We start from the raw sequence: 25355 nt of genomic DNA, 5'->3' as shown, positions 1-25355 counted from the left end.
CCCCACGTTGTCCATCGCCATGGCAACGATTACTGCGAACTGAACTAAATTGAACTGGACTTTGTGTCACTTTGAAATTGGTCATTTACCCCTAAACAACGATAGAGCTTGGTTGATCCTATTATCTTAATTCTGTGCACATGTGTGTTTATCATTGCTGAACTGTTGCATTTATTATCCTTTCGATTACTGTGTTGCTTCTTTCTTTAATAAAACTTTCTTAGTTCTAGTAATCCAGACTCCAACTGAGTGATCCATTTCTGCTGGTTTGGCAACCCAGTTACGGGTATGTAACAAGCTGCAAACAGGATAATTCTTCAGCACCAGCCATTTTATGAGTCCTCAGAATAGAGATATATTATGTTCTTCCTCAACCCCTTCTGTTCCTATAGCTAGCTGAGCAAATTATTTTTGCCTTTAGAAAACGCTTGAAGAGTGAAAAATAAACCTTAAGGCATTGCATTAGCTGAAATCATATATAGCCTATGTATAATTACTTACCCTCAAATTACAATATCTCTGTAAATTATAAATAGAAAAAAATGAAAATGCTGGAATTCTGAGGGAAAGAATATTTATTTTTTTGTTGAGATAGGGTACCTTCGGGCCTTTTGAGCTGTGCCACCCAGCAACCCGCGATTTACGGGACCCCCTAATCACGGGACAATTTACAACAACCAATTAACCTAACAACCAGTACGTCTTTGGACCTTGTGGGGGGTGAAATCGGAGCACGTGGAGCAATCCAATGCATTCTCAGTGGAAACATTCAAACTCTTTACAGGCTGTGGTGAGAAATGAACCCGGGCTGCAGGTACTGTAAAGCATTGTGCTAACCTCTATGCTACCATGAATACAAAGTGCTAGGAAAATCTCAGAAGCTCAAGCAGGAGAAATAAAGTTAATATTTCAGGTCTAGGACCCCTTGCCAGAACTGAGAAGTAAGAATCGTGTTAATCTAAGCAGAACAAGTTAGCCTAAGTAGTGGAGAGAGTGGAGGAGGTCAGTGGATGGAACAAAAGGGATGTCCCCAATAGGGTGTACCAATCAGCAGCAGTTAATATTAGATTAAGTTAATTTGTCCACGTAATGTGTTGCTAGGCTGGCTGGTGGCGCAGTGACATCAGTGCCGGACTCCGGAGCGAAGGTTCCCGAGTTCGAACCCAGTCGGGCCGCTCCCGGACACGCTTTCCATCCATGCCGGGTTGAGCGTCAAGCTCGTAACTCGGCCTTGTAAAATAAAACTGCACTGTGAGAAGGACGTGGGGGATCACTCACAGAATGTTTCCTCCAAGACAACCACTTGGAAAAAAAAAGTGGTCGCCGAGGCTCTGGCAGAGTATGGCACACAAAAAAAAATGTGTTGCTAACGCTGTAGTCTGGCCTACTGGGATATACTCGTCAGGGCAGATTATACAAAAAAGAAGAAAAAAAGTGGTAGGCAAATACAGCCAATATTTGAGTACACTGAAAGAAAGAGTAAATTATCTAGAGAATGACGATATGATATTGGGTACTGCAGCCTATAACGTGTTGTTCCTCGAGCCTGCATTTTAACAATAGAAGATGGCGTACACACCGAGGTCCAGGGAACGGATGTCCCTGTGCTCACCCATATCTGGCAATCCAAGGTCACAGGTACTTCTCCAGGATGAAAAATACACAAGGGAAGAGAGCATCCACGTGCCTCTGATGATGAAATCAAGGGCACAAGAGCAATTTTTGGTCATTAAAGCATTTAGCATTTCATTCAGGAAAAGATCAATTGCAACAGCTTCATCAAACTGGTTAAGATGAGCAACAGCTTTCTGGTAGTCAAAAAGCTAAGAAATGTGGCTAAAAATATCACTAAAAATACTTCTCTGAGGTAAATTGTGTTAAATTATCACTGCAAAGGAGTGAAGGGGGCGAGTGATGGTGAGGCGAGTTCGGGGGATAAGCTGAGCTTGTGTGTTGCAGATGGATTCTGACGCCCATTCAGCTGGCCCAGGAGTGAGGTTGGGTCACTCTGGGCGCCAAAAGGAGAAGTCAGGGCTTGTGCAGAGGAGATTCGATGCCCATACAACTGGTCTGAACTGATTGAAGAGCTCGAGAGCGGCTTCGGGCTGGGCGATGAAATCTGGGGCTGGAGCAAATCGTTAGGTGGTGTAGTCTAGGTTTGGAGCCTTTCGCAGGAGTGGTACCTGGGTCTTAGTGCAAGGTATGATACACCATTTAGACAATTTAAATGCCGGCCCAGATTGGAGGTGAGGGATGATTTCACTTGCTCTCCAGGGCACTGGGGCCTTTTGCTCTTTCATTGCTTGGTCAATTTAAATGCCGGCTGAGATAGACTGACAAAGACAGGGTGTTGGTTGGGACGAAAGCCAGCTTTGCTCGTTCTCTGCGATGGTCATCTCCAAGGCGCTGTGGCTATAAAGACTGCCCGGCTGCTGTGCTTTGCGCCTGAACTGACGAACTGATAACCGAGGCTTTGGGCCTACTGCAGGCTGCTCCAGGGTTTGTATTTGAGGATTCAGTTTTGGTTCAGAATGCTATTGTTTGCATGATTTATATTTTTTTCTTTCTCTTACACATCGAGTGTTGGTCTTTTATTTTTATTCTTTATTTTTCTTTAATTGGTTTCTTTTGGGTTTCTTGCTTTGTGTTTACCTGTGAGCAAGCAAATTACAAGGTTGTATAATTTGTCCATTCTTTGATAATAAATGTACTTGAATCTTGAATAACTGGACAGAAAAATTCACAGCGCCTGGTAATTAAGACTGTTTTGTTCAGAATGATAAGGAAAATTCAGAGACTTCTTCAGCAATGCCAGATGATTAGCAGATTAATACCTTGGAATTTAAAAATCGGAGCCTGGCAGATGGGAGGCTTGACGTGATTGGTGGATGTATTCGGAACAAACAATTAGATCTATGAAGGTTCTCAATCATCCAGGTCATTGTGTATCAAGTAGTTGTAAATCAAGACAATGGGAGCTAATACCTCAGCTGTATATCTACACCTAAAGGACAAGGGACCCTCCTTTGATGATATCAACGTACACATTTTAGACAGGGAGGGACAGGTGGTTTGAAAGAAGGGTTAAAGAAGCCACCTTTGTCAAACTGAAAAACCCATCACTGGACGGAGGGGATAGGGTACGACATTGCCTATCAGCTACTTGCAATGCAGTCCTAACATCTTTACCCTGACGTCTCCACAGCAGTTCACACCTGCATTCATGCAAAGGTAAGAGTAATGACCCTCTCATTACCTCTATGTCTCTTAATGACCCTCATGTGAGTGCTGTACCTTTAAACAACTCACAGAGTTTATAAGCCGGAAAACTGCCTTCCATGGATCAGAACTGAAGATGCCTCTCGGATGAGTGGCGAAACATCTTCTAGACAACACAGCAAAAGAGAAAATCCGCAGATGCCGGAAACCCGAGCAAAACACACAAGATGCTGGAGGAACTCAGCAGGTCAGGCATCATCCATGGAAAAGTGTATAGTCAACGTTTTGGGCCAAAGCCCTTCAGAAGGACTGGCGAAAAATTGCTGAGGAGTAGATTTAAAAGAGGGGGGGGGAATGGGAGAGAGAAACACAAGGTAATGGGTGAAACCTGGAGGGGGAGGGATGAAGTAAAGAGCTTGGAGGCAGATGGTCATGGAAGAAAGAAAAGGGGGGAGGAGCACCAGAGGGAGGTGATGGGTGGGCAGGGATATAAGGTGAGAGAGGGAAAAAGGGATGGGAAATTGTGAAGAAAGGGGGAGGTGTGGTGGGGCATTACCAGTAGTTTGAGAAATCGATGTCCATGCCATCAAGTTGGAGGCTACCCAGACGGAATATAAGGTGTTGTTCCTCCAACCTAAGTGTGGCCTCATCACGACAGTGGAGGAGGCTATGGATGGACATATGGGAATGGGAAGTGGAGTTAAAACGCAAGTCCAGTTGCTTTGATTTTACTACTGCTTGATAAACAATTAAGCAACTTGAGAGGTGGATCAAAGGCCTGTAATAAAAACCAATCACTCCATAGAACATGACTAAAATGAAAAGAATCTGATTCTTAAAAGCTCAGAATGAACAAAGTGCAGGAAGTAGGTTTACAATGTCTGCCTATTTCCAATTCAAATTCATTAATATTGTGTACCCATTTCCACTAAACACCATACAAGCAAGATTAAAAGCAGATTTCTTGTCTCAGTCTAATTCACCAGTAGTTGCACCTTGCACTATTTTGTTTCCAAATATAATAATGTATCATTTTGTGTAATTATATTGGTTTTAATACATTACTTTACAACTTTATATTCTGGTTTACAGTAATTTACTGTCATAACCTTGAAATGACAAGGAAATCTTTATGGATTGCTTTTAAGTATCGCATTTAGCAAGAATAGACTGGCCATACAATTATATACAATCTAAATACAGTCCAGCACTCAAATGAAGTTTACGTTCTGATGTTGCTATGCTGCTGGGGTATGGAATAAAGATATGACAGAAAATGCTATCAGGTATTTTGTGTCTCTCTTCATCAGATGACACAAAAATCCACCTGGAAATAGTAACAACAACCATTTAGAATAAGTGATGAACTTAAGGAAATTGGTATTAGCATAAAGTATATCAGAGGGTGTTCTGGCCTCTAGAGGTGCAGCTTATATGAACATCACTTCCTGTATGTAAGCTGTTTTTTTTTGGCGTGTGCCTGCGTGTGCGGCTGTGTGTGCGTGCATCCGTGATGATGTCTTTTTCATGGCTTTTACAAGGCGCGGAACGAGAGGGAGAGAGCGAGAGAGAGACTGTGTGACTCGCCACTCCTCACACAGACATTTTCACAGTATTTTTCCCTTTATTTTACGAGGTCGAGTTGCGATCTCGAAGCGTACTCGGGAGCGGACCCGACTGGTTTCAAAGCCAGGAACCTCCGCTCCCGGGTCTGGCGCCAATGTCATTGTGCCACCAGTCGGCCTATGTAAGCTGTTTTTTATATCATCTCCTGTGTGGGTTGATTTGGATTCAACTTGAAGCACACAATGGGAAGACATCTATCTCCATCCTCTCTTTATTTGTCCTCAAAATAACAATATAATTTCACAATTAAAAACGCTGAAAGAAGATTCTATCTTGGGATGATTTTTGAGAAGCTGTTTAACTCACTGCATAGCTTTGTACGTATGTACTGCGAGGGCAGTAGAGAGGAGTTAATGAGATTTGAGTTAGTGCAGGAAAGTTATACTGATCTTATTGTTACTAATGGAGCAGGCATGATGGGCTATTTCTTGCAAATAGTAAAATGTAGGCAGATGCAAGAAAGGTCAAATACATAATAACAAAGAATATTACAAATCCATTTATAAGTGACAATTTTGCAACCTAAAAGGGATATAGTGCAGATGCTGGAAATCTGAAAGATAAAAACACCAAAATGCTGAAAATGTATGAAATGCATCTGAGGAGAAAGAAACGAGGTTATTGCTTCATGCTGATGACCTTTCATTAGAAACAATTCCTTCCAGAAATTATTTTGAAGGAAAAATATTTATTACTTCTTTCCAGTCTATAATGAATCTGCAGGGGTCTCAATCGATGAAATTACACAGTATATTACATTGCTTATTAATTACTGATACATGTTGGTGAATGACGTTACTCATAATTTGCAGTCAGGATACGTGATGAACTTTTTTGTCTTTCAGGTTCAGTTTCAGGAACCAATTCCAATCTCAACAAATGGAAAATTGTATGCAAGCCTCACCATCCCCTCAGAGACTGGCCACAGCCAGACAGGTGTGAATTTTATGATAAAAATACAAACACCAACTGATTAATGAAATGACTTTAGGAAAATGGTCTTTTTCTACTCTTTGAAATTGGGCGAGAACTTAGTACAGGATTATCAATTTGCAATGTCTTGAATATAACTTTTGCTTCTAACAATCTGAAAGATTTAAGTACTCATCTCAGGTTTAAGATGCAGAATAGTGTGGACTCTTAATTTTTCATTATAAATAGAAAATGCAGGAAATGCATAGCAAGCTAGATAGCATATTTCAATGGAGGAAGTGGATTCACATTTCAGGCCATGGGCCTTTACTCATGATGAGATCTAAAATATTCACTTTGCTTATCCCTTTACATTAATTTCTGATATGCTGAGTATTTTCAGCATTTTTGCACATACATGTGAGGTTTGATCAGTAATCGCTCCCTGTCTCCAGTTGAGGAATTTAAGTGCATTCCCTGTTTAATTCCTTCCACTGACAAAATCATAATATTTTTAAAAGAGATTGGCTGTATTTGTCACATGTACATTGAAACATCGAAACATACAACCAAATGTGTTGTTTTGTCAATGACGAACACAGTCCGAGAGTGATACTCGTGATGTTCACACCAAGGAACTTGAAGCTCTCAGCCTCAGCACTGTTGACGTAGACAGAGAGGTGTATACCGCCCATTCCCCTAATGAAGTCAATAACCAGATCTTGGGCTTGGCTGACATGGAGGAAAGATTGTTGTCAAGATACCATGTTACTAAGCGCTTCATTTCCTTCCTGTAATCTGATTGTCATTTGAAATACAGCCCACAACGTTACTTGTAGATCAAGTTTGAGCAGCTTCTGCTCTAAGGTATTACCACATTGCAATGGATAACCTATTTTTGTATTTTAGGTCATACGTAATAAATAGCCGTGGGAGGTACCTGTTATGATAATATTGCGCTCCCTTGTGCCAATTAAACCTGTAGAGCTATTTTCAAAGTGTTGTTTTCTTAAATGTATAAATTGAATAATGAGCTCAGTCTTGTGCATATATAGTTTATTCAGAACAATATTGTTGTTTCTATCTGGAAATTTAAGTCACTTGTTCTTGTTTAACATAACTGCAGATCAGATTATTCAGAAGTTCATTAGACTGCAAGAAGAAAGCAAAGAATCAACAAAGAGAATTATTATGATTGAAAATGACATTGAGTCTATTAAATTAGAAATAGCCAAGATTCAGACAGAATGGCAATACAGACAACAAGAAATACCAACAGAATGCAGTAGAACCAAGGGTCAGGTAAATAGAACATTTAAACTTTCTCTTCTTTAAAGTGTCTCGATGTTTCACTTTTTCAATTAAGATCTAAATCTACCTGCTGAAAGCTATCAGTAACAATTGTACAACAAAGCACAGATACTTTTTAGTGAGACATGGTTTATGCAAGTTAAAACCAAACTATGGGCTAGAATGCCAACCATCCCTCCCCACAGGCATAAACACACACACTTGGAAGTGTACATCAAACACATAACTCAGTTGTGACCAGGACTAAATGACCGGACCTTTAAAGTAAAGACTCATTGATTATGCATTTTTATGATGAGTTGTGTTAGCAACCAATTTCGAACTGACATGATTCAAAGTTTTGAACAATTAAGTTCAATAATTTTCAGACTGAAGTAACTGTACAGTACTGTGCAAAAGTCTGAGGCACATATATATGGCTGGGTTGCCTTAGACTTTGCTCAGTATTGTATTTGTCAACGTGGAATGGGGAGCAAGTCTGTAAAGCTGGCAAGAGCAAAGGATGTAGGAACAGTGAGGGTGGAGTGCCGTGGGAAGGGTGTGGGACAGGTGGCAGAGAAAGAGTGCCAGGGGCAGGGGATGTTGCGGTGCAGACACACCCAGCCCTGAGACACCAGGCAAGATCCTTTGATTCCAAACAATCGGATTATTATTCATTGCAGGACTTCTCTCTGGTTCTTCCCGCTCCCTCCCCTCTCCCCTTTACCTTTTCCCAATCATGATTGCCCTCTCCCTGCCCCCTTCCCACTCTCAGCCCACTATAGAGACCCATTTCAGAATCAGGTTTATCATCACTCACATATGTCATGAAATTTGTTTTTTTTTGTGACAGCAGTACAGTGCAATGTATAAAATTAAAACAGTATTGTGCAAAAGTCTTGGGCACCCTAGCTATATATATGTACCTGACTTTTGCACAGTACTGTAGATTTGAAAATACAAATTAATATTGAAACCATACAAAATTTAGATCAGTCTATACTAAAAGAAAAACACAATGAACATTTCCAGTGAGAATCTTTATCATAGCATCTCAGCCAATGTGTTAACCAATCTTTCCCTTTCAAGTAGTGGCTGGCTTCTAATGTTGCTCTGCTTTCATTAATAATGATATTAAGTTATTATTCAGTCAAGCTCAGGAGTAAAGGGCAGTTGATTAGGTACTTGGAAATAACTCAATAGAGGTAACAGAAAGTTAACAGATTCCTTTCATTAATTGTTTCTTTCAGCCTTATGTTGAGTGCAACGATCAGAGAATGAGGACCAGGGATGTGGATCTGCATTGGGAGTACAAGATGCCGAAAGAAACCCAGACTCAAAACTTCACCTGCCGACAGAGGAGAGATTACTCCATGAATGATGAAGTGGACTACCCCTGCAGTGAGTTACGTAGACCTGGGATTATTATTTCAAAGAACTAAGGACTAAGTTGGATTGAATCAGAATCAGGTTTATTATCACAAGCATGTGTCGTGAAATTTGATAACTTAACAGCAGCAGTTCAATCCAATACATAATATAGAAGACAAATAATAATAATAAATAAATAAATAAACCAATTGTAATATATGTATATTGAGTAGATTAAAAATTGTGTTCAAGGGTTCAATGTCTATTTAAGAATTGGATGACAGAGGGGAAGAAACTGTTCCCCTGGAGGTCCTTAATAATGGATGCTACCTTTCTGAGACACCGCTCCTTGAAGATGTCCTGGGTACTTTGTAGGCTGGTACCCAAGATAGAGCAGACTAAATTTGCAACCCTCTGCAGCTTCTTTTGGTCCCGTGCTGTAGCCCTCCCCCCACCCCCCCGCCCAAATCAGACAAGTGATGGAGGCTGTCAGAATGTTGTACATCTATAGAAGTTTTTGAGTGTATTTGTTGACATTCCAAATCTCTTCAAACTCTAAAGAAGTATAGTCGCTGTCTTGCCTTCTTTATAACTGCAGCCGTCCCTTTGTCACTATCTGAGATTCTACCAGCAATGGTTGTATCATCAGCAAATTTATAGATGGTATTTGAGCTATGCCTAGCCACACAGTCATAGGTATAGAGAGAGTAGAGCAGTGGGCTAAGCACACACCCCTGAGGTGCACCAGTGTTGATCGTCAGATTGGGAGAGTATGTGCTGCTCACTAATCAATAGGACTGCATGCCAGGTTTTGTGTAATAAAACTTGCCCAGCATATCTCCTTTGAACTTGCCCCCTCTTCTGCATGTCCTCTAGTATTAGACATTTCAACTCTGGGAAACAGATATTGACTGTTGGCTCTATCAGTGCCTCTCAACAGGCAAAAACAATGGACGACGAGAGTCCTTTCCTCTTTCTCCTCTTTCTCACATGTGGCTTTCTGCACATCTCCGAATCTCCTCTGATTTTGGAAGTTGCAGACGGTATTGGAGCCTCACTTTCTATTCCTCTCCCCATCACAAAGCCCAATACCTGTGCTTTCTCTGAGCGAGCCGGAAACTGCCACCTGACCAGGCAGAGGCAACAGAACAACAGTGTAGGAGCAAGAAGACACTGATAACAAAGGAACGTTTCATACCTATAATACAGTGAAACTACAGATAGAAGAGAAGATAGCTTAGAGGGTTGTATCTGCATATGTTGAGTCATGACACGGAAATATCAAGCAGGGTGGCGATCTTCATTAGGACACTTCTGGGCCTAACCCAGATACGTAATGAAGATTGATATCTCAGCGTTTGCTCTAACACAAGCAGATGCCACTCATTGGGATAAATCATACCCCTCAGGCCCACCGCTCATGCTCGTCTAACCCAACATAATTGTGTATAGTGTGATCTGTTGTTGTGATCACCGTCTACCTGCATTGCACTTTTTCGGTAGCTGGTGCACTTTATTCTGTAATTGGTCAACAGCTGGAGCTTTATTGTCATTGCCGAGGACAAGAAGTTGACAGTGCTATTCCATTCACTGCAAAACAGCTTACGGTCAAGTCAATTACTAAAAACTCAATGACTAAATCTAAAATAATGTCTGAGTTATTTAGAATGACATCTAAGTTACAACTGAATTAAAAACAGCCAACTCTAAAATGAAAAGAAACAGTGTCAGTTCTGTTATTGTTTTACCTTGTTCTCCCTCAAAGCACCTTGTAATGATTTGATCTGCATAAACAGTATGCAAGACAAGCTTATCATGACGTCTTGGTGTATGTGACAATAATCAGAATCACGTTTAATGTCACCGGTGTATGTCGTGAAATTTATTGCCTTTGTGGCAGTAGTACAATGCAATACATAATTATAGGCAAAAATGTGAATTGCTGTGAATATATACTGCACCTATATTAACTAATTAAATTAATTAAGTAGCACAAAAACTGAAATTAAAAAGTAGTGAAGTAGTGTTCATAGATTTAATCCCCATTCAGAAATCGAAGGGCCAAGGGGAAGAAGCTGTACCTGAATTACAGAGTGTGTGCCTTCAGGCTCTCGTACCCCGCTTCCTGATAGTAGCAATGAGAACGAAGCATGATGTGGGTGATGGGGGTCCTTATTGATGGATGCTGCCTTTTTGAGGCATCGCTCCTTGAAAAAAAACCTAGATGCTATAGAGGCCAGTGCCCCTAATGGAGCTGAGTAAGTTTACAACTCTCGGCAGCTTATTTCGATCTTGTGCAGCAACCCTCCCCGTACCAGATGGTGATGCAGCCGGTTAGAATGCTCTCCACGGGACACCTGTAGAAATTTGCAAGTGTCTCTGGTGACGTATCAAATCTCCTCAAACACCTAATGAAATATAACCACTGTCGTGCCTTCTTCATCGCTGCATCAGTATGTTAGATCCAGGATAGTTCCTCAGAGACTGGAACCTGAAATTGCTCACTCTTTCCACTTCTGATCCCTCCATGAGGACTGGTGTGTGTTCCCTTATCTTACCCTTTCTGAAGACCGATTCCAAATCCAAAAACAAAAGCTTTTCACTGTAGCTTGGTACATGTCCCAATAATAGACCAATATGCACCTGTGTAATATGACCAGAATGTCCACCATTATGGTTTATGGCTCTGTGGTTTCCAGAGACTTGGTGACTCGGCTGCCACAACCACCACATGAGATGGGGCAGTCTGAGATTACTGAGCACAAACTGAGGCCGTCCCTGTGGATCACGCAGACGACCTCTGACGGCTCCTACTCGAAATGTCTCTGATGATCAGAAACGCATGGGACCAGCTGAAGTGAGTTTAACCAATGCAAGAAAGTAAAAATCACATAAACATGTTATTAAAGTACGTAAATGATTTAAAATGTACATGTAGATTATCAAAATATCGAGTAATTGAAACAACACACATAAAAGTTGCTGGTGAACGCAGCAGGCCAAGCAGCATCTCTAGGAAGAGGTGGAGTCGACGTTTCAGGCCGAGACCCTTCGTCAGGACTAACTGAAGGAAGAGTGAGTAAGGGATTTGAAAGTTGGAGGGGGAGGGGGAGATCCAAAATGATAGGAGAAGACAGGAGGGGGAGGGATGGAGCCAAGAGCTGGACAGGTGATTGGCAAAAGGGATACGAGAGGATCATGGGACAGGAGGTCCGGGAAGAAAGACAAGGAGGTCGGGGGGGGGGGGACCCAGAGGATGGGCAAGGGGTATATTCAGAGGGACAGAGGGAGAAAAAGGAGAGTGAGAGAAAGAATGTGTGTATAAAAATAAGTAACAGATGGGGTACGAGGGGGAGGTGGGGCATTAGCGGAAGTTAGAGAAGTTGATGTTCATGCCATCAGGTTGGAGGCTACCCAGACGGAATATAAGGTGTTGTTCCTCCAACCTGAGAGTGGCTTCATCTTTACAGTAGAGGAGGCCGTGGATAGACATGTCAGAATGGGAATGGGATGTGGAATTAAAATGTGTGGCCACTGGGAAATCCTGCTTTCTCTGGCGGACAGAGCGTAGGTGTTCAGCAAAGCGATCTCCCAGTCTGCGTCGGGTCTCGCCAATATATAAAAGGCCACATCGGGAGCATCGGACGCAGTATATCACCCCAGCCGACTCACAGGTGAAGTGTTGCCACACCTGGAAGGACTGTTTGGGGCCCTGAATGGTGGTAAGGGAGGAAGTGTAAGGGCATGTGTAGCACTTGTTCCGCTTACACGGATAAGTGCCAGGAGGGAGATCCGTGGGGAGGGATGGGGGGGACGAATGGACAAGGGAGTTGCGTAGGGAGCGATCCCTGCGGAATGCAGGGGGGGGGAGGGAAAGATGTGCTTCGTGGTGGGATTCCGTTGGAGGTGGCGGAAGTTACAGAGAATAATATGTTGGACCCGGAGGCTGGTGGGGTGGTAGGTGAGGACCAGGGGAACCCTATTCCTAGTGGGGTGGCAGGAGGATGGAGTGAGAGCAGATGTACGTGAAATGGGGGAGATGCATTTAAGAGCAGAGTTGATAGTGGAGGAAGGGAAGCCCCTTTCTTTAAAATAGGAAGACATCTCCCTCGTCCTAGAATGAAAAGCCTCATCCTGAGAGCAGATGCTCCCCCCCCCTTTGCATTCCGCAGGGATCGCTCCCTACGCAACTCCCTTGTCCATTCGTCCCCCCCCATCCCTCCCCACTGATCTCCCTCCTGGCACTTATCTGTGTAAGCAGAACAAGTGCTACACATGCCCTTACACTTCCTCCCTTACCACCACTCAGGGCCCCAAACAGTCCTTCCAGGTGAGGCGACACTTCACCTGTGAGTCGGCTGGGGTGATATACTGCATCCGGTGCTCCTGATGTGGCCTTTTATATATTGGTGAGACCTGACGCAGACTGGGAGATCGCTTTGCTGAACACCTACGCTCTGTCCGCCAGAGAAAGCAGGATTTGCCAGTGCCCACACATTTTAATTCCACATCCCATTCCCATTCTGAAATGTCTATCCACGGCCTCCTCTGCTGTAAAGATGAAGCCACTCTCAGATTGGAGGAACACCACCTTATATTCCGTCTGGGTAGCCTCCAACCTGATGGCATGAACATCGACTTCTCTAACTTCCGCTAATGCCCCACCTCCCCCTCGTACCCCATCTGTTACTTATTTTTATACACACATTCTTTCTCTCACTCTCCTTTCTCTCTCTCTGTCCCTCTGAATATACCCCTTGCCCATCCTCTGGGTCCCCCCCCCCGACCTCCTTGTCTTTCTTCCCGGATCTCCTGTCCCATGATCCTCTCGTATCCCCTTTTGCCTATCACCTGTCCAGCTCTCGGCTCTATCCCTCCTCCTCCTGTCTTCTCCTATCATTTTGGATCTCCCCCTCCCCCTCCCACTTTCAAATCCCTTACTCACTCTTCCTTCAGTTAGTCCTGACGAAGGGTCTCGGCCTGAAACGTCGACTGCGCCTCTTCCTAGAGATGCTGCCTGGCCTGCTGCGTTCACCAGCAACTTTTATGTGTGTTGCTTGAATTTCCAGCATCTGCAGATTTCCTGTTGTTTGAGCAATTGAAACACATCGCTTGGATTACCATACCTTTACGATGTAGATCATGGCCATGTTCATATCAATGGGGACATGAGATATACCAGCCATTTCTAGTATAAAGCTGAGGAGGTAGCTGCAAGGTAAATCTGGTGCCACAGCCCAGTGTGATTAAGAATAGCCCTTGGATTTTGTAGTGGGTCCAGGGTACAATGGAAGGACAGACTGAAAGGATTCTGAAAAACTGCCCAGGTAACTGAAGTGCTGACGGATATATTCAACATCCTTCTGGAACAATCCATCGTCCCCTCGGTTTACAAGGTGGTAACCATCATTCTAGTGCCAAAGAAAGCGACACTCACCTGCCTAAATGACTATCGTCCTGTGGCATGAACATCAGCCATTGATGGTTTGAGTGGCTGGTCATGAAGCACGTTCTCCTGGCTACACTGGACCCTTTCCAGTTCGCTTATCACTTCAATCACTCCACTGATGTTGCAATACTCTCTGCCCTCCACTCTATCCTGTCCGACCTGGAATATAGGGTCTCATATGCCAGACTGCTGTTTATAGACTTCAGTTCAGCATTCAACATCATCATACCCCAGAAACTGGCGGGGAAACTGTCCTCACTGCTTATCAACACCTCCCTCTGCAATTGGATACTGGACTTCTTAACTGTAAGGCCACAGTCAGTCCTTCTGGGCAGCAACGTCTCTAGCCTCGTTATGCTAAGCACTGGCGCTCTCCAAAGCTATGTGCTCAGCCCACTGCTGTTCACACTGATGACGCACGACTGTGTCCCAGGATCCAGCTCAAAGTGTGCCATCATGTTTGCCTTATCAAGAACGATGATGAGACGGAGTATAGAGAGGAAGTGGAGCGGATGGTGGATTAGTGTGAGAAGAACAACCTAAGCCCAAACATGGAGAAGACAAGGGAAATCATTGTGAACTTCAGGAAGGTGCAGATAAACATCCCCCTCTGCGAATAGATGGCTCCTCCCTGAAGAGAGTTAAGTGCAACAGTTTCTGGGATTTCACATCATGGATGACCTCACCTGCTCCCTTAATATCACCTCCCTGAACAAGAACAGCACAGCAGCACCTCAACTTCTGAAGAAGATTAAGGCAAACAAGGCTCCGCCCTCCCATCTTAACTGCATTTTACAGGAGCATCATTGAGAGCATCCTGATGAGTTGCATCTTCACCTGGTATGGAAGCAGTTGAGCGTCAGACCAGAAGTCCTTACAAAGGACGGTGAGAACAGCTGAGAGGATCATTGGAGTCTCTCTACCACCCATCGAGGTCATTTATCAGGAGCACAGCATATGCAGGGCCTTCAGTATTATTAAAGGTCCCAGCCATCCATCCAGCATCCTGTTTGACTTTCTACCATCAGGCAGGAGACTACGATGCATAAAAATAAGAACAGTCAGGATGAGAAACAGCTTCTTCCCTCAGGCCATTAGGGTTCCGAATACCCTGCCATATCGCATTCAAAATATCACTGATTAATCTGTTCCATACCTTGCAATATTTAATATTAATGCACTTTAGCTTGTTATTTATGTGTGATTTAGCTGAAGATTTTATCCTTACCTTCATAAGTGTGTTATGTGTTCTACTGTGCTTTACAGCCTCATTTCTATATACATTATATGGTCATATACATTATATACAAGTATATAGTTAAATGAAAATAAACTTGACTTGAGATGCAGGGGCAACTGATCTCCAGTATGTTCTGAACTTCAGTGTTACCAGGCACAGGTGGGTGAACCTGGACTGTGCTGAGGGGCTATGGTTAACCAGCGGCTTTGATGCAGCAGTCTCCTATCAGCACAGTCAGGCTCCAGACCTGGGTGTACGCTGAATGCTCAGACTTCCATCAACAGGGTTCAGTTCATTGTCATGCAAGTCGAGACTGCTACTATTACAGCTCACCCTGAGCCACTGAAGCCATCATGCAGAGGGCTTGCAGGGTGTTGCATTGTGCCACACTGATTTTTCACAAATTAGTGGGATTAAAGAGATGCCGCTCTCGTAGTGGCTCCAAGGAGCATAAAGATCTTGCTTCTTTGAACACTTGTCCCCTCACCACTCTCACACCACCTGTGGCCTTGTCGTTGTCCATCAGGCAGCGGAAGACAATGCAGTCTAAAGCCTGTCTGTTTGTTGCTGCTGAAACAGAAAGCTGAAGATTTTAAAGATAAAAACGTTAACAAAGATAAAGATTAGCTTTACTTGTCAAACATACATTGAAACATACGGGGGAGTGGGTTGTTTGATTCATCGACCAACACAGACTACAAGTGTTGCCTCACTTATAGCAGTAACATAGCACGCTCACAACTCAGTAACCCTAACCTTAACTATACATACCATAACACAGGGAGAACATAGAAACTCCTTACAAATAGTGGCAGGTATCAAACCCTGGTCAAAGGACAGTGGTATTGTGAAGCGCTGTGCGATCCACTATGTAACTTAAGATCATGCTCCGAAACATTGTACAAGCTCAGTTACAACCAAAACTGCTGCAGCAACAGGACATGTAAAGGTAGAGGAAGCTTAAATGATGTGAATCATAAATTTGTTTACTTTGTATTGATTTTTATTTAGTCACAGTCATAGTCATAGTCATACTTTATTGATCCCGGGGGAAATTGATTTTCATTACAGTTGCACCATAAATAATAAATGGTAATAGAACCATAAATAGTTAAATAGTAATATGTAAATTATGCCAGTAAATTATGAAATAAGTCCAGGACCAGCCTATTGGCTCAGGGTGTCTGACCCTCCAAGGGAGGAGTTGTAAAGTTTGATGGCCACAGGCAGGAATGACTTCCTATGACACTCTGTGCTGCATCTCAATGGAAGGAGTCTCTGGCTGAATGTACTCCTGTGCCCATCCATACATTATGTAGTGGATGGGAGGCATTGACCAAGATGGCATGCAACTTAGACAGCATCCTCTTTTCAGACACCACCGTCAGAGATTCCAGTTCCATCCCCACAACATCACTGGCCTTACGAATGAGTTTGTTGATTCTGTTGGTGTCTGCTACCCTCAGCCTGCTGCCCCAGCACACAACAGCAAACATGATCGCCCTGGCCACCACAGACTCGTAGAACATCCTCAGCATCGTCCGGCAGATGTTAAAGGACTTCAGTCTCCTCAGGAAATAGAGACGGCTCTGACCCTTCTTGTAGACAGCCTCAGCGTTCTATTTTTGAATTGTGAGTGAAAATATACTATAATGGTCAGTAATAAGGGGGAGATAACATGGAAGCTTGGCGAATAGGGAAGTGTGACTGCATTCAAACAATGCGTTATTCTGGCCAGAAAGAGGGATTCTAGCTTGCCTTCTCCTATCTCTTCCTGTTGCTCTTTGGTCATTGACTGTGTGACTGATGGTAATGCTGCATCCTTCACACTGTTAAGGCTGTGCATCATGTAACACCCCATCATCAGGAAGAAACAGTGTCCATACAGTGCTAAACAGGTCTCATTATTTTATTTGTCGGTAGGTTTAAATGCATTTAGGATTTTTAATGCTTTGAATTTTTAGGACTTTAATTGTAATTTTAAAATACTTTAACTATTGATAGAGGTGTTTAAAATTATGAGGGGGATTGATAGAGTTGACGTGGATAGGGTTTTTCCATTGAGAATGGGGAAGTTTCAAACAAGAAGACATGAGTTGATAGTTAAAGGGCAAAAGTTTAGGGGTAACATGAAAGGGAACTTCTTTACTCAGAGAGTGGTAGCTGTGTGGAACGAGTTTCCAGCAGAAGTGGTTGAGGCAGGTTCGATGTTGTCGTTTAAAGTAAAATTGGATAGATATATGGACAGGAAAGGAATGGAGGGTTATGGGCTGAGTGCAGGTCGGTGGGACTAGGTGAGAGTAAGAGCTCGGCACGGACTAGAAGGGCCGAGATGGCCTGTTTCCATGCTGTAATTGTTATATGGTTATATGGTTATATTAGCTTCAAAGTTTTTTTTAATGCCTATGAACGTTAAAGGAAGCCGGTGCTCATTGTGTTAGCCAACAACTACAAACATCCTCCATTGCTTCCCAAATAGCCGGTGCGCAGGGCTAGATTTCAGCCCAGCCACCAGTATTTCGGTCTGATTTACCCCTGCAAAGAGATCCTGAAGCCCGGTGCAAGTGCTGGGCTGAAGCCAGCAGCATCATCGTCTGTCATGCCAGCTTGTGTGTGCCATCTGCCCTTGTACAGAACCTGTGGAGTCTTTATGGAGCGCATCAGGGTAGTGTAACTCTTTACTGACCTCTTCGTACCAAGGCTGGCAAACCTGCCCAGTGACCTTAGTGCAAGGATAATAATTCACTTGAAATCACCAGGAGGAGACGGCATCCATACATTGCTAATCAGACCTTATCATTTTACTTGTCGGTAGGTTTAAGTGCATTTAGGATATTTAATGCTTTGACTTTTTAGCATTTTAATTGTAATTTTAAAATACTTTAACTATTAGCTTTATAACTTTTTTTCAATGCCTATGTATGTCAAAGGAAGCCATTGAGATTGTGTAATCTGCATCAAAGACATTCTATCAGAGCAGGTTTTCACTTATCTTGCACTGCGCTGGGCCACACTGATATGTGAGGGCCAAAAGACCATAAGATGCAGGAGCAGAGGTAGGCCATTTGGCCCATCGAGTCTGCTCCACCATTTCATCATGGCTGATCCATTTCCATCTTAGTCCCAATCTCCTGCCTTCTCCCTGTATCTCTTCATGCCCTGACTAACCAAGAATCTATCAACCTCTGCCTTAAATATACCTAAAGACTGGCTTGGTTTTTTCTGAAGTCTTTTAATTTGCCATGAATTGTTGTTCCCAGATCCAAGCCATTTCCTCAAAACACAACGTGACTGGGAACATTACTGGAACACGTGCACCAAGGGTGCTCAGTGGACAATCCTTCTACATGAGTCGTATTGAGAAAATAATATGAACAATTTACAGTTCAGTCATGGCCTCCTCACTAAAATCTTCCATATAGTTCATTCACACCTTTATCTTCAGTGCAAGGTTAGTTTTGCCAGAGGCTATTAAGATATGTTTTATCAAAATATATTTTTCAGTAATAATAAATAATAAACAATAATTAATGGTAAGTAATAAATACAGTAAATATGACTGGACATACCATTCCCTACAATGGTTGTCCTATCAATTCAGTATATTCTCTTGCAATGCATCATTGCCATATTTCCTCCGTAAAGCATGCATGAAGAACTTGAGAGTAGGTTGCACAGGATTCAGACTCCTGGTGTCCAGTGCCATACTCTGGACTGTGATCCTCTCTCACAGAGGCTGGGCAATGGCTGACTATAAAGATTACTGTGACATGAACTAAGCAGATTCCTTCCAAGTTGGAGCCTGGAGATAGATTCAACACCTCACAGTCTGCTATGAAGATGGTCACAAACACTCTCTTTTCAAAAAGCAGCATCTCCGTGCCTTCCTTACCAGAGGACAACAGGCAAAGTGACCACTTGACTTTACAGAGGTCACAGGCTATTCGATTGTGCAGAAAGGCTGTAGGTCCAAGAATGCAAGATGCTTGAAACCGTCCAGGATAAACTGGTCTGCTCGCTTGGCAGCCAGTCCTCGACCTAAACACTCACCATAGAAGAACCATGACAACAGTGTGAAGCAGCCACCAAAACAATTCCCTCCTCAGCAACAGTCTGGGTAAAATTTCACCATGTGGAAAACAGAAGTTTAGGAAAACATTTCACCACCATCTTCTTTAGAATAATCCGAGGTGGCTAATAAATTCTGACCTTTCCGGAGATAACCACTTCCTAGAGGAAAAAAATAAAGAATACCTCTGAGAGGACATGTTGCTTTGAGGGATCTGTATGTTATTATACATGCTGTGTACTGGAGCTGAGCGGTAATCCAGTGTCCCAATGTTTGTTAGTGTGTGACCATGCAGCACCAATCAAGCCAGTGTCTGGTATTCCTACAGCAGTTATGACATCTTCAATCTGAGTGGCCCACTGTACCATCTGCACCTAGGCCAGCAGGAGACCATGTGTAGCATGAGTTTTCAGTGAAGAACTCTTCCATCAAAATCATCATTTCTTTCCTGTTCAACTATTTATCTCCTTCCTTTTTGGAAGTTATAATTATATCTTCTCCTGATACACTTTCAGGCAGTACATTCCAGATCAGACCAACTTACTAAATACTTTTTCTCCCCTTATGTTGTTTCCAACTAACTTCGTTCTATGCTCCTTGAACTTTCCGTTATTAGAAACAGTGCCTCAGAAATTCTTTTGAGACTCACACGTTTTGTCGAACTTCTTCAGGTACCGATACCTCACTTCTGGAATTTCACTCTGCATCCTCTGTGCACATGACGTCCATGAACAGAGTGGCTAAAATTAATAATGCATATAAACACAGCATTGATCATGAATAGTTGAAGCAAGTGTTAACCAGCAGAACTAGAAGTTCATTGACCGGGGAAAATAGCTCAACCCTACCTGGACTGCTGTTGGAACTCCCAAAACACATCACTTCTCAAATCAATACACACAAAATGCTGGCCGGACACAGCAGGCTGGGGAGCGTCTGTGGAAATGAACAAACAGTTGGCATTTTGGGCTGAGACCCTTCTTCAGGACTGGAAAGGAAGGAGGAAGAAGACAGAATAAAAAGGTGCAAGGGAGGGGAAGGAGGATAGATAGAGTGTGATAGATGAAGCCAGATGGGTGGGGAAGGAGAAGGGCTGGAGAAGAAGGAATCTGATAGGGGAGGAGAGTGGACCATAGGAGAGAGGGATGGAGGAGGGTATACAGGGGGAAGTGATAAGCAGGTGAGAAGATGTAAAAGGCCAGACTAGAAATTGAGGAAGAGGGGTGGAGAAGGGAAAAAAAAATTGTATATCAGAATGAGAAATCAACATTCATATCATCAGGTTGGAGGCTGCTCAGATGGAATATAAAGGTGTTGCTCCTTCACCCTGAGGGTGGCCTCATCTTGGCACTTCTCATTTGTCTGGTTTAAACTCCATCTGCTATCTTGCAACCCATTTCACCCACACTTCCATATCTCCCTGCAGCCTAACTCTGCCTTACTTACACACAACCTCTAACTCCGCTCATCTTCACATGTTCTGTGATCCTACTGATCGTGCCGTCCACATCCACATCTGAACCATTGGCGTATATTACAGACAGCGAGGGTCCCAGTACTGATCCTTGTGGGACGTCACCAGTCACAGGTGTCCAATCGCAAAAGCAACCACCTACCATCACCCTTTGTCTCCTACTGCCAAGCCAATTTTGGATCCAGTTTGTCAACGAGACCCGATGTAGATTGGGAGACTGCTTCACTGAGCACCTATGTTCTGTCTGCCAGAAGAAGCGCGATCTCCCAGTTTAATTCCACTTCCCATTTCCATTCCTCTACTGTCACGATGAGGCCCCACTCAGGGTGGAGGAAAAACACCTTATATTCCATCTGGGTAGCCTCCAACCTGATGGCATGAACATTGATTTCTCAAATTTACAGTAATGCTTCTTCACCATTCTCCATCTGCTTTTCTCTCTCTCACTTTATCTCTTTGCCTGCCCATTGCCTCCCTCTGGTGCTCCTCCCTCCTTTCCTTTCTTCCATGGCCTTCTGTCCTCCACTATCATACTCACCTTTCTCCAGCCCTGTATCTCTTTCACCAAACAACTTCCCAGCTCTTTACTTCATTCCTCCCCCTCCTAGTTTCACTTATCACCTTGTGTTTCTCTCTCCCATTTCCCCCACCTTTTAAATCTACTCCTCATCTTTTTTTGACTCTAGTCCTGCCGAAGGGTTTTGGCCTGAAATGTCGGCTGTACTTTTTTCCATAGATGCTGCCTGAGCTCCTTCAGCATTTTGTGTGTTTTGCTGTCAATTTTTATGACAAGTTTATATAAACCGATAACATTGCAAAAGTGGAACAAGACTTTATGCTGGAAATCTTGTGGAAAATAGAACACATGTGCCATAAGATTTTTATGTTATTGTGGAATATTTATTAAAGTCTTTTGTTTTTTCATTGAGTATTTTTAGAGTTTGCTTTTGTAAAATCCTGCTTTCCTTGTATTTGTATTGACAGATTTCCTACCACAATCCAATAAAAGTAGCCAAACAGAGCTGATACCATTTACAGGCGGACTCCCTGCCAAGCACTATATCACTGAGATGCCCCTTTGCAGCCTTCCATGTGAGTCCACCTGTCTCACTTCTGTGACAAGCTACCACTCCTACAGACATGGATCTCTGCTGTACAGGTAAGTTTGTCAAAGGAATGGAAACACAGGAAATGCTGGATGAATGTTCATTGAGTCTGCCTATTGTCACTGTCGTGAGTATGCCCACCCCGAAGAAGTTTAAATCTTCTCTTCGATGGGAGTTCAGTGAGCCCCGCTCTCTGTGATCTCTGCTGCCCTTCGACTCTTTGAACATGAGCTCACCCAGGCCTTTTCCACCTATCAGCTCCCAGCTTCTTACTTCATCCCCTCCCCCACCCACCTGGCATCACCTATCACCTTCTACCCTGTCCTCCTTCCCCTCCCACTACCATTTTATTCTGGCATATTCCCACTTCTTTTCCAGCCCTGATGAAGGGACTCAGGCTGAAACACTAACTCTATATCCATTTCCGTAGATGCTGCCTGACCTGCTGAGTTCCTCCAGCATTTTGTCAATGTTGCTCTGGAGTTCCAGCATCTACAGAATCTCTTGAGTTCCAAAAGCAAACCTTTCTTTCTTTGGAAATCCAATTAAAATATTTCTGCCATTAAATGACAGGATAATGCACAAAGATTTTTGTTAAGGAAGAAGTGAATTTAGGTGGCAAAGCCACTTGTACCTGCTCCGCCATTCAGTTAGATAATGGTTCGTCTTCATCTTTGTCCAATGTCCCGTTTCTAATATTTCTTGACTCTCTTGCCCTTCAAAAATCCAATAAGAGCATTAAAACTGTGAAATGCTTCGCAGAGTAGAACAACATACATCTCAGAGTAACGCTCACTTACTGAATAAAGTCAGGAAATTGATCTTTGCATGCTTCACTTATGCAATTATTGTCACCCTGTTCGGACTCTACTTAAAGAGCAGCTAGCAAGTCCAGCAATAAGAAATAGGTACAGTAGTTGACTTGAGCTTAGTACTAGATCTGCATAAATTAAATCCAGAAGTATTATTAACTCAAAGTAATGCATTAAAAATTCTGCAACAACTCCGTAGGTTAGGCAGCACCAATGCAGAGGAATAAACAGTCGCTATTTCAGGCCAAGACCCTCGCTCTTGAAAGATTTCAGAAACAGAATCAGGTTTAATATCACCGGCATGTGTTGTGAACTTTGTTAACTCTGTGGGAATACATGATAAATACATAAATAAGCTGAATTACAGTAATTACAGAATTACAGTAATAATAATTAGTTAAATTAAGGAAAGTGGTGCATAAACAGAAATTTTAAAAAAAGTAGAGAGGTAGTGTTCATGGATTCAATGTCTATATTGAAATTGGGTGGCAGAGAGGAAGAAGCTGTTCCTGAATTGCTGAGTGTGTGCCTTCAGGCTTCTGTACCTCCTACCTGATGGTAACAATGAGAAGAGGGCATGTCCTGGGTGGTGGGGGGCCCTCGATGATGGAGGCACCACTCCTTGAGGATGTCTTGGATACAATGGAGGCTTGTACCCAAGATGGAAATAACTAACTCTACAACTCTCTGAAGCTTACTTCCATGCTGTATGGTGGTTTCTCCCACTGCACACCAGATGGTGATTCAGCCAGTCAGAATGCTCTTCATAGTGCATCTGTAGAAGTTTTCAAGTGTTTTCAGTGACAAACCAAATCTCCTCAAATTCCTGAATAAATATAGCCACTCACTGCCCTGCCCTCTTTGTAGTTGCATCGATATGCTGGGACCAGGTTAGATCCTCAGAGATATTGACACCCAGGAATATCAACCTGAAACTTACTTACTTACTTACTTACTGCCCATTATACCTCTGGCCTTTGGGACAGCAATGAAGGTCCTCCATCTCTGGAGATGTTCTGGGCTTCCTTCATCAAGTCAGTAGCTTCCACTTCTGTCAGTCATGCAAGTCCCAGGTGGAGATTCAGGAATACCGTTGCACTCAGATGTAGAAGGATTCTTCATTGCTGTTTTCGTAACAGTTTTGATTTACCAGTCAGGGTAGTTAGCCCTAAGCTGAACCCCCGAAAAGGCAGAACCGGTGGACCGTCTGTCCTCTACCTTTTTGACCTGTTTGACATGGGTGACCCTACTAAGAGCCAATTCATAAAGCCCTGACTCCATCCAACATAGCTCTCTGGGTCACTGAGGAACACATGCCTCCAAACCTCATGACAAGCTGTGGCCCTCCTGGAGGCTGGCCCGAAATGTCGACTGTTTATTCCTTTCCATAGATGCTGCCTGATCTGCTGAGTTCCTCCAGCATTTTTGTTATTTATATATTGAGATACAGCGTGGAATAGGCCCTTCTGGTCCTATGAGTCACACTGCCCAGCGATCCCCCATTTAATCCTTACCAGATCATGGGACAGTTTACAATGAACAATTAACCTACCAACTGGTATGTCTTTTGGACCATGGGAGGAAACTAGAGCACCCGGAGGAAATCCATGCGGTTAAACTCCTTACAGGCAGCAGTGGGAACTCTTTTGTATGTGTTGCTCTGGATTTCCAGCATCTGCAGAATCACTTGCAATTATCATTAGCTCAGTATTGTGTTTACTGAGGCAGAGGTGATAAATCTGGTATGATCAGATCCCTTCTATGGTGTGATAACTTTGATGTATGTCAGAAGTAAGAAGCAAAAACCAATCTCTTTCTCTCCTGATGCTACGTCCACACGAGACCGGATAATTTTGAAAATGCTGGTTCTGCATAAAAACAATAGGCATTCACACCAGGCGTTTTTGAAAATACCTCCGTCCACATTAAAACGGGTATTTGGGCGAATCCCCTCCTACTGGGCATGCACAGGACACATTTACAGAAAACAATTGAAGAGGAAACGGAATACTATTTCCATTTCAGTGGCGGCATTGTGCTGTTTCCATTGGTCAAAAACTGGAGTACCTACAACAACAGCGAAAGAAAGTTTTCAACAATGTCTTCGAGGAATACAAAGAAAACCTCCACTGGAAAAAGCAGACCGGACTTCCTGGTTTGGACAGACGATGAAGGCGAGCTGCTTCTGCGAGTTACAAACGACTACAAACTCAGCAAAGCAGTGGAGAACGTAGACTGGGGGTCGTGCCAAACCAAATACAACAACATCCTCGACCGCTATAAAGAACGCTATATGCGTTCAAAAAAACAATGAAATGCAGTGCTGCCGCCACCATATGTTCCGCCACGTCATGACAGTGTTTTAAAACGCTCCGGTTACTCCATACACACTACAACGCCCAACCAGCGTTTTCAGATTTACACACTCTGGAGAGAGTTTTAGAAAAGCGCTGACTCTCTTGGCAGTGCCAGATGGAGTAGGTCATTTTTGGCTGGGCTCCGGACTTTTTTCAATTTTTCTATCATCCTTCTATTATATATATTAAAGTGTCTTTAATACCCTTATATGTTTGAATTTTGAACTTTAATCGACGTAAACGTCCAGACTAAGAAAGCATTAGCCGAAGGAAAAGAAACTGAAAATGGAAATGGGAAGAAGGAAGGTCCTTTCAAACAACCTAAACGGCCTCAACTTACTTTGCAAGCTCTCTCGAATTTATTGGATGAAAAACTCGACAAGAAATTCGTTACATTGGAAGCAATGTTGAAAGAGAATCAAATTGATAG

General features: G+C 43.1%; 1 protein-coding gene across 1 annotated transcript in view; it reads left to right on the top strand.

Moving 5' to 3' along the window:
* Window positions 1-25355, top strand: part of LOC134338205 (uncharacterized) — a 62004-nt gene that overhangs the window by 16849 nt on the left and 19800 nt on the right. Inside the window, exons 4-7 of the mRNA XM_063033874.1 lie at window positions 5691-5781; window positions 6884-7059; window positions 8298-8448; window positions 21635-21809. Of these exons, the coding sequence (XP_062889944.1) occupies window positions 5691-5781; window positions 6884-7059; window positions 8298-8448; window positions 21635-21809 (593 nt within the window). The remainder of the gene's footprint in view (window positions 1-5690; window positions 5782-6883; window positions 7060-8297; window positions 8449-21634; window positions 21810-25355) is intronic.

Source organism: Mobula hypostoma, chromosome 26 (genome assembly GCF_963921235.1).
Source record: "Mobula hypostoma chromosome 26, sMobHyp1.1, whole genome shotgun sequence".
Taxonomy (NCBI): domain Eukaryota; kingdom Metazoa; phylum Chordata; class Chondrichthyes; order Myliobatiformes; family Myliobatidae; genus Mobula; species Mobula hypostoma.
This window is presented reverse-complemented; position numbering and strand designations above follow the sequence as displayed.